This window comes from Pan paniscus, chromosome 15, assembly GCF_029289425.2.
Source record: "Pan paniscus chromosome 15, NHGRI_mPanPan1-v2.0_pri, whole genome shotgun sequence".
Classification (NCBI taxonomy): domain Eukaryota; kingdom Metazoa; phylum Chordata; class Mammalia; order Primates; family Hominidae; genus Pan; species Pan paniscus.
The window spans coordinates 51,529,375-51,539,187 of record NC_073264.2 but is presented as its reverse complement, the minus strand read 5'-3'; the positions used below and the strand labels follow the sequence as shown (position 1 = coordinate 51,539,187).

Sequence of the window (9,813 nt, the reverse complement as noted above, 5' to 3'; positions counted from 1 at the left end):
ACAGCTGACTGTTTATCTCCCTTTTAAAGTTGTTCTCTAATATTTTATTTCAAATTCCTCCAAACAAAACAACTTGCAGCTGCAAGTCATGCTAGCTTTCTGGTTCACTGCCTACTTGGGCATAAATAACCAGTACACTGGCTCCTACTTTAACTACCACTAGGCCTGGCACAGTTCCAGGCTCTTTGGGTACTGAACCTTGTGGAGTCCATAAAGTTAATTTTCCAGACAAACTTGATTTAACCTGGTATGAACTTCAGACGATGCAGCTCTGGGGAAATTCACACTGACTTTCTCACTTCATTTCAAAATATTTTTTTTAATTGTCAAAAAGAAACATTCATGAACATAGACCATATTCTTTCTGGGTCATAAAACAAAATAAAACATTTCAAAGAATTTAAGTCATATAAACTGAGTTCTCTGAAAATAATGGAATTAAACTAGAAATCAATAACAGAAAGATATCTTTAAAAATCACCAAATAGTTGGAAATTAACACACTACAAAAATAATCCATGAGTCAAAAAGGAAGTCACAAGGAAAATATTTTTGGGCCAGGCACGGTGGCTCACATCTATAATCCCAGCACTTTGGGAGCCAATGCGGGAGCATCATTTGAGGTCAGGAGTTCAAGACCAGCCTGGCCAACATGATGAAACCCTGTCTGTACTAAAAATACAAAAATTAGCTGGGCATGATGGTGCATGCCTGTAGTTCCAGCTACTTGGGAGGCTGAGGTGGGAGAATCGCTTGAACCTGAGAGGCGGAGGTTGCAGTGAGCCGAGATCACACTATTGCACTCTAGCCTGGGTGACAGAGTGAGACTCCATCTCAAAAAAAATATATATATATATATATATATTTTGAACTGAATGAAAATGATGATACAACATATTAAGATTTCTGTGATGTATTTAAAGTGGTGCTTACAGGAAAAATTATGGCATTAAATGCTTATATTAGAAGGCGGGGTGCAGTGGCTCATGCTTGTAATCCCAGCACTTTGGGAGGTTGAGGCAGGCAGATTATCTGAGCTCAGTAGTTGGAGACCAGCCTAGGCAATATGGTGAAACCCTGTCTCTACAAAAAACACAAAAATTAGCCAGGCGTGGTGGCACACCTACTTGGGAGGCTGAGGCAAGAGGATCGCCTGAGCCTGGGAGGCAGAGGTTGCAGTGAGCCAAGATCACACCACTGCACTCCAGCCTGGATGACAGAGCAAGACTGTCTCAAAAAAAAAAACAAAAAAAATTCTTCCAAACATTTAAGGAATTAATAATACCAATTTAATGTAAACATCTCTAGAAAATAAAAGGGAAGATAAACACTTCCCAACTCATTTTCTGAGATCAGCATTATCCTGATGCCAAAATTAGCAGATATTACAAGAAAACTATACATCAATATCTCTCAAAACATGAATGTAAAAATTTGCAATAAAATATTACTGATCAAATCCAGCAATATATTAAAATGATAAAATCATAAATAAGTTGGGTTTATCCCAGGAACAAAAGGTTGGTTCAACATCTAAAAATCAATATAATTCACCGTATCAACAGACTACATAAAAACAATTAGGTGGTGCACACCTATAATTCTAGCTACTCAGGCCTGGCAGAAGTGGGAGGATTGCTTAGGCCCAGGAGTTCAAGGGTACAGTGAGCAGTGATAACACTACTGCACTCCAGCCTGGGTGACAGAGCAAGACTCCCTCTCAATTAAAAAAAAAAAAAAGAAAAGAAAGGAAAAGGAAATGATCACCTCTAGATGAAGAAATGCATTTGATAAAATTCAACATCCATTCATAATTTTAAAAAGCAAACAAAAACACTAAGCAAACTAGGAATGAAAGTGAACTTTCTCAACCTCCTATTAATAAAAGGCTTCTGTGTTAGATACATATGGTTGCATAACAAATTACCCCAAAACATAATAGCAAACATATTTCAGTTTCTAGAGGTCAGGAACCCAAGTATGGCTTAGCTGGGTGCCCCTGGCTCAAGGTCTCTCACAAGATTGAACGTACATTGTCATCTGGGGCTACAATCTCATCTGAAAGCTCACTGGAGTTGGGGTGGTGGGGGAGATCCTCTATCCTCAAAAGGCTACATACGGTCTGATTCCATTTTCATGACATTCTGGAAAAGGCAAAACTATAGAGACAGAAAACAGATCTATGGTTGCCATTTGCAAACAATTTCTGTTCACAGACCACCTCTAGGCCATCCTTGTACTGGGTTTCCAGGGCAGCCACCAGCCCTCTCTCCTCAGCTCCAGGCTCCTTTCTGAACCTTCCTGGGTTTACATTTAGTAGCATGCTGCTTGACACGGGATTGGCCCCTGTTTCATAGACACTGTGTTAATTTTCTCTCCTCGGGTACTGCTTCCAGGACAAGTACCCGCATTGATGCTGGCACTGGGAACGGGACGGATGATAAAGTGTGAGGCACTCTGCCCAGTGGCAACTGACATGATTTCATAATTTCCCCAGGTCCATCCGCTTCCCGCCAGTGTGCTCAGATTTGAGCAGTAGGAGTCCGTTGGGAGAAAGAAGGGGGAAAGGAACCAAAAACAATTAAGGCAGGCTCTGTAAGCTTCCACCTCCCACACCAGAAAAGTCCCACAGCAGAAGACTGCCGTGGAACCTTCCCTGCTGTAGAGGAAAGTGCTGACTTTAAGCAATTTCTGCGGTCACGCCTTCCTCTTCTTTCCTTTCTCCCTCTCATTCATTCACTGACGCCGCAGCACTGATCAGCACAGACACAGAAGATGCCTCCAAGGGACCAAAGAGAATAACCGCGGTTCTGAGGTGTGGGGACGGCTGTTGTAGGGAAATGTGGACCGCTCAGGAGGGGCTCCTAGCGCAGGCGTCTTGCTCCGCAGACGCGGTTACAGCTGCGCTTTGCACGGCCTGCGGAAGTTTGCAAATCTAGCAGGTCTGCTCTCCCGGCAGCAGGACTCGGCCCGCGGTCAGGACAGCTCCCATGGACGGAGGGCGGCCCTCCGGGGCCTTTCCCTGCAGCCGGGACGGCGGCCGGGCTGGGCCGGGCTGGGTCGGGCCGGGGGTGGGAAGCTGGGGCGCGGCGGCCCCGCCCAGGCAGACCCGGGGCGGGAGCCGGTTCCCATAGGGATCGCGGGCCGAGCCACGCCGAGCCGAGCTGGGCGGAAGAAGGCGAGGCGGGAGCCAGGCCCGTCACTGACCGCCGCGGCGCCGTGAGTCCCGGGCGGGCAAGGAGGCGCGGGCCGTCCCTGGCCAACACGTGGCACCGCTCCATGCTGCGCGGCGCGGCTGAGGTGCACGTCCGGGCGCGGGAGGGTTTTCCCAGTCCCGGGGGCGTGGGGCGCGGGGCGCGGGTTGGTCTCCTGCGGCCAAGCCTCGCCGCCGCCTCCGCGGGGAGCCGGGAGGTGTCTTCTTGCCGCAGGGAAATGAGACCCGAAATTAGAACCGGGGAAGCCCTTAGCCCTCCCCGTGCTCCAGCCAGCTCAGGTGTCTTAGATCGGATGAACGATAACGTTAAAAAGATAGCTTATCTTACAGCTCGGCTCGTTTTAGGATGGCAAGTTACATTTTAACTTACAGGGTATTTAACGGGCGATTAAAATCGGGTTACTGGAGGCAGCTAACTCTAGGCTGTTACTCCTGATCGCGTTGCCATTGCCGACACGGGTACACTCTTCATTCCTTAACGTGTGCTGTTCTGTTCTAGGACCGTGACAAACACTCATCGTTGGGTGGGGCTCTAGTGCAGTCCGTTGGTGCCAATATTTTATAAGCGACGTTTTCAAACTATGTGAAGATCCTTTCTTTTCTTTCTTTCTTTCTTTCTTTCTTTCTTTTTTTTTTTTTGAGACGGAATCTCGCTCTGTCGCCCGGGCTGGAGTGCAGTGGCGCGATCTCGGCTCACTGCAACCTGCGCCTCCCAGGTTCACGTGATTCTCCTGCCTCAGTCTCCTGAGTAGCTGGGACTACGGGCGCCCATCACCACACCTGGCTAATTTTTTGTATCTTTACTAGAGACGGAGTTTCACTATGTTGGCCAGACTGGTCTCGAACTCCTGACCTCAGGTGATCTGCCCGCCTCAGCCTCCCAAAGTGCTGGGATTACAGGCGTGAGCCACCATTCTCGGCTGAAGATCCATTTTAAGAAGATTTATTCATCTATGATGGAGAAGTATGAAAAAATTGGGAAAATTGGAGAAGGATCCTATGGAGTTGTTTTCAAATGTAGAAACAGGGACACGGGTCAGATTGTGGCCATCAAGAAGTTTCTGGAATCAGAAGATGACCCTGTCATAAAGAAAATTGCCCTTCGGGAAATCCGAATGCTCAAGGTAATTGATTCACTTTTCCTTTTTTTTCTTTTTCGAGACAGGGTCTCACTCTGTCTCCCAGGCTGGAGTGCAGCGATGTGATCATAGCTCACAGCAGCCTGGAACTCCTGGGCTCAAGCCATGCTTCTGCCTCAGCCTCCTGAGTAGCTGGGATTACAGGTTCTAGCCACTGCTCCGGGATCCACTTTTTCTTTAAAGTGAATTTTTAGGGATGAAAGAAATAAAGTGAGTCATGTTATGTTAAAAGAATGTCATGGGACATGGTTATATCTTACTTCATAGCCTTTTGACTTCAGTGACACAAATGGGATATCTGTGCACAAGTCACTAATTATATAATGAACTAGAAAGCAGAGACAAAAGTGCCAGGTAAGGTGGCATTCACTTTTAGAGATGCTGTGGGATATTTATTTTTCTTCCCAATAGTTTCTCTCCCACCTGTAGACCTGGGTTTTCAAGGACCATCACAATTTGATAGTATAGGAATGTAAGACAATTCAATTTTGCTGGCATTGTTGATTTTTAAACTTCTAAGGTATTTCCTATTGGTATACTCAGTCTATTAAGAGAATTAATCATTTACCTGTTTTCAAACTGCTAGGAAGCTCACAGATTCTCATTACACCTCATATGTATTTACTGCTGAGCATCATCATGTCCCGTTTCTAAAAAGAAGCGTTTTTCTTAAAGAAGTGAAATGATCACTTTCTAATTTTTTTTAACATTTTTTAGAGGTGGGATCTCGCTATGTTGGCCAGGCTGGTCTCGAGCTCCTGGCCTCAAGCGATCCTTCCACCTTGGCCTCCTAAAGTGGTGGGATTACAGGCATGATCCATCGAGCCTGGCCTGATCACTTTTCAAATGTTTATTAGTTAACCCTAAAAATAACATGATATCAGAGGGGGGAAAGATATTTATTACAAGCTGAAAGTGTGTTTTTCGCTAGTGGAGAGACTACAGAACTTCTGTGAAGGTGAAATCCAAATCGCAATGTGAAAGGTGACATGTAATGAATATGGTGGAGGTCAACTTTGTTTCAGTTATGGCCTCTCTGTTCTGACCTGTATAACTAACTATGTGACAAGGGAAGAGCTACTTGGTGAGAGACAGATGAGTGAAACTTCCAGGGGATTTACATTATTCTTGCTTCTCCATTTTCTCCAGATCACTCTACAAATCTTGTGCCCATGGATAAGTGTGTGGGGTCACTTCTAGATAAGGAACCTAAATGGAAAGTAGCAAGCTTTGGATAAATTGAAATGGGTGGGTAACAGGGCAACTTCTCTATTTAGGTTTGGAATGTTCTTAACCAACAGGATATTATCTATTGAGAGGAGATGCTTCCAAAGCCCCGCAGGGGAGTGCCCCATAGGCAGGGGTGAGACCTGCAGTGTTTTGACCATCCCCCTGCCCGGGTCACCCTACCCTTACCCTCTCTGTACACAGGGAGAGGCTGTTGGGCATTTTCACTTCCTCAGGCTTTCCCAGGGGAGGAGGTGATCATTACATTTCAAAGGGTTCATTTACCTGAAAGAAAATCTGTTTCTTGCAGAAAGATACTCTTTTTCTGATTCTGAAGATTACTTTTGTGAATGCTCCTTTCAAATCTCTCACTACACTTTATCAATACTACATTAACAGTGATAGCTCCCCAAATTCATTGAGTTCTTCTGGGATGGAGACCTTGCCTCTGTAGCTCTGTATCCCCAAAGCACACTAGTTGGCACATCTAGGCCTCCAAAAAATGTCATTGTTGGATTGGAAAAAAAAGTTAACAAAATAAACTCTTAACAAAGATGGATGTTGCCAATAAATGGGGAAGTCAAATGTGTTCTCTTATCTGAATATTGATATCCTCCAAAGGATGGGGTTGTGTACACATGAGCCTGATTTCAAAGCATGCAGCACCCCACTCTCCAAATTAAGTGCACAGATGTAGACACCACTGATCTCTATGAAGTGGTGGGACTAGATTATAGGTAGAGTCTGTTCTTTAAAGCTGTAACTTTTCAGAGTTGTGTGATATTCCTAACACATAATACGTACTAGGCTGGGCATGGTGATGCGTGCCTGTGGTCCTAGCTACTAAGGAAAGAGGCCAAGGCAAGAGGATGGCTTAAGCCCAGCAGTTCAAGGCTATGGTGAGCTATGATTAGGCCACTGTATTCTATCTAGCCTGGGTGACAGTGAGACCCTGTCACTTATAAAATAAAGATACTTAATAAATATTTGTTGAGTAGGTGAATTGAGGGTATGGTAAATGAACATTTTATTTTCTCCATTTATGGATTCAGTAAATACTCATAGAGCCCCAGTTGTGCCTAAAACGATGTTTATGCAAAGTTGTACACCCTGTCTTTCAGAAGCTCAGCTCTTGGAAGGGAGGTAAGTTGAATTGCCCTTTGGCTCTCACCCCTTATAGACTGGGTTCCCAGTGAGCAGGGCATGTGTACCCTTGCCTGGTAAGAACTCTTTAGGTGCTTGTTGAATGGTGAAAATAAAGTGATTGGAAGCATGTTTGAGCTGAACTTTGAAATGTTTAGGGAAACGTGGAATGAGAGATAAGGCATTCCAGGCAGACACTCTATCCTAGGAAAAGGTGCATAAGTAGAAAGCACCCTATATTGAGGGAACACAGGTAATAACCCAGTGTCTTAGCCAAGATGCCCAGTGGGTGCTAACAGGCCAGGGGGAGAAGGAAGGGGGAAGCCAGGGTCCAGCAGGATCAAGTCATATTCTAGATTTCTTCTGAAAGAAGAGCACATAGGAATCTAATGATTGGATGAGAAATCAAGAACAATTTCAAGGTTTTTGACTGATTGACTGGAAGAATGAGGAGATTGTTCACTGTGATAGAGAGACCCAGGTGCAAATTTAGGGGAAAGGAAATAAAGAGCTCTGTTTTGGACAGGTTAAGTTTGAGTTGTGAACCCAAGGAGACTTGTAAAGTAGGCAGTTGACTACACAAGTCTGGCATTCAGGGGAAGTCCAGGTTGGAGACAAAGTTGGGGGACATAAGCATATCGATGGTATTTAAAGCTGTGGGACTGGAGGAGGTCACCATGTGGGATGGAGGGACAGGTACTGAAGGTGGAAGCTTAGTGTACCCAGCCTTTGGGGGTCAGGAAGATGAAAATGAACCAGCAAGGGAGGCAAGAAGAGGTGATCTGCATGGTAGGAAACCCCATAGAACAATGTTCTTTCTTTATTATTATTATTATTATTATTTCTTTTTTGGAGACAGTCTCACTCTGCTACCCAGGCTGGAGTGCAGTGGCACAATCTCAGCTCACTGCAATCTCCGCCTCCCAGGTTCAAGAGATTCTCCTGCCTCAGCCTCCCAAGTAGCTGGGATGAGAGGTGCCTGCCACTACACCTGGCCACTTTTTGTATTTTTAGTAGAGATGGGGTTTCACCATGTTGGTCAGGCTTGTCTCAAACTCCTGACCTCAAATGATCCGCCCGCCTTGGCCTCCCAAAGTGCTAGGATTATGGGCGTGAGCCCCCGCGCCTGGCCATAATGTTCTTAAAAGCTTAGTGAAGAAGATTGTTCAAAAGTGAGGGGATGCTCTGTGGTGTCAAAGGTCTCCATTAGTAGATTTAGGATTAGCCATTGGCTTTGGTCATGTGAGGGTCTTTGGCGACCTTGACAAGAGCTGTGTGAGTGGAGAGGCAGGAATGAAACCTTCATCAGCATGGGATTAAGAGAGACGAGAGGAACAAAGTGGAGATAATGATATGGGCAACTGTTTTGAAGAGTTTTATTATAAAAGGAAGACAAAAATGGGGCAGAGGTGTTCGTAAAGATGTGGGCTGAAGACAGGTTTTTTTTGTGGTTGTTTTTATTATACGAGTGAGAAGTACATTTGTATGCTAATGGTGTAAATAAATCCAGTAGAGAAAAAACTTGATGTTAGGAAGAGGGAGAGAATTGCTGGACCCATGACCTTGAGTTACTGCCCTGAACCATACCAAACATAAATATCATTGCATAAAAAAAGACAATTTAGGCCAGGCATGGTGGCTCACGCCTGTAATCCCAGCACTTTGGAGGCTGAGACGGGCGGATCAGTTGAGGTCGGGAGCTTATGGCCAACATGGTGAAACCCCATCTGTATTAAAAATACAAAAACTAGGCAAGCGTGGTGTCAGGCGCCTGTAATCCCAGCTACTCGGGAGTCTGAGACAGGAGAATCGCTTGAACCCGGGAGGCAGAGGCTCCAGTGAACCAGGATCGTGCCCCTGTGCTCCAGCCTGGGCGACAGAGCAAGACTGCTAGATTCTTTACATACACTCTCCTTAATCTTTCTGTAACAGGATCCACAGCTGGCTCTAAGCTATGGGGTGGAACTTCTTCTACCAGGGTATTCACCGTCTTCTGATTTGCATATGACACATGGACCCTACCTGAATTCAACTCCTTTCCATAACTCAGGTTTAAACATACTAAGGATTTATTGGATGAGAGGTAGGGTGGTCATAACAGAAGTCAGATTACAGAGAAAGACAAGGTAACAGGAAGAAAATCAACTTAAATCAAGAAGTCAGGAGCTGGGTGTGGTGGCTCACGCTTGTAATCCCAGTATTTTGGGAGGCCAACGTGCTGATCTCTTGAGCCCCATGAGTTCAAGACCAGCAGGGGCAACGTGGTGAAACCCCATCTCTACAAAAAATAGAAAAATTAGCTGGGCATGGTGGCATGCACCTGTAGTCCCAGCTACTCAGGAAGCTGAGGTGGGAGGATCACCTGAGTTCTGGGAGTCAAGGCTGCAGTGAGCCGTGATTTGTGCCACTGCATTCCAGCCTGGGCAACAGAGTAAGACACTGTCTCAAAAAAAAAGAAAAATCAAGAAGTCAGGCACGATGGGCTGGAGTATCACAGGCCCTGTCGTGGGAAGTGGGCAGTGGTTCTGCATAAAGCAGGTGGATGCACTTGAACTCCATGCAGCCCCTAGGGGAATATCTGTGTGTCCGGCAAGGGGCAAGGAAAGGGCTATGTGGTTCAAAACAAATACAAACCAAAACCAATACAAAGCAAATACAAACCATACAAATACAAAGTAATACAATAGAATAATTGTATTACTAAGGCCCCAAGCCCCTATGCTGCTGAACCTGCTCTCTGTGGAATGAAAATGGTAGGAAGAGGAAAGAAAGAATTTCTGCCAGCAGTGGCAGAAAAAGTAGATGCTCCTAGCGGAGATGGAGGTCAAGGACAGGACAGTGTCACTGTGGGATCCCTGGGCAGACGTTCTACCTATGGCAGGTGGTATGGGGGCGTTAAAATATATTAGACCAGCATTGGTCAAGGGCTGAAAGCAGCAGCTGGGACATTGTCTATGACATGTCTCCCTCCAGAAAACAAGAAAAAGAAGAGAGACAAGGAGAAGGAATCATCTACTGCTATGTGGCAGGTAGGGGCAAGGGACCTAGTAAATTTGGACAAACTGCCAAGTATCGTTACCTAGGATGCAC

General features: G+C 45.5%; 1 protein-coding gene across 4 annotated transcripts in view; it reads left to right on the top strand.

Moving 5' to 3' along the window:
• The first annotated feature begins 4,167 nt into the window (after window positions 1-4,167).
• CDKL1 (cyclin dependent kinase like 1) overlaps window positions 4,168-9,813 on the top strand; it is a 67,922-nt gene continuing 62,276 nt past the window's right edge. For all 4 annotated transcript variants that reach the window (XM_008957101.4, XM_034937526.3, XM_008957099.4 and 1 more), the window contains exon 1: window positions 4,168-4,338. In XM_008957101.4, the coding sequence (XP_008955349.2) occupies window positions 4,168-4,338 (171 nt within the window). The remainder of the gene's footprint in view (window positions 4,339-9,813) is intronic.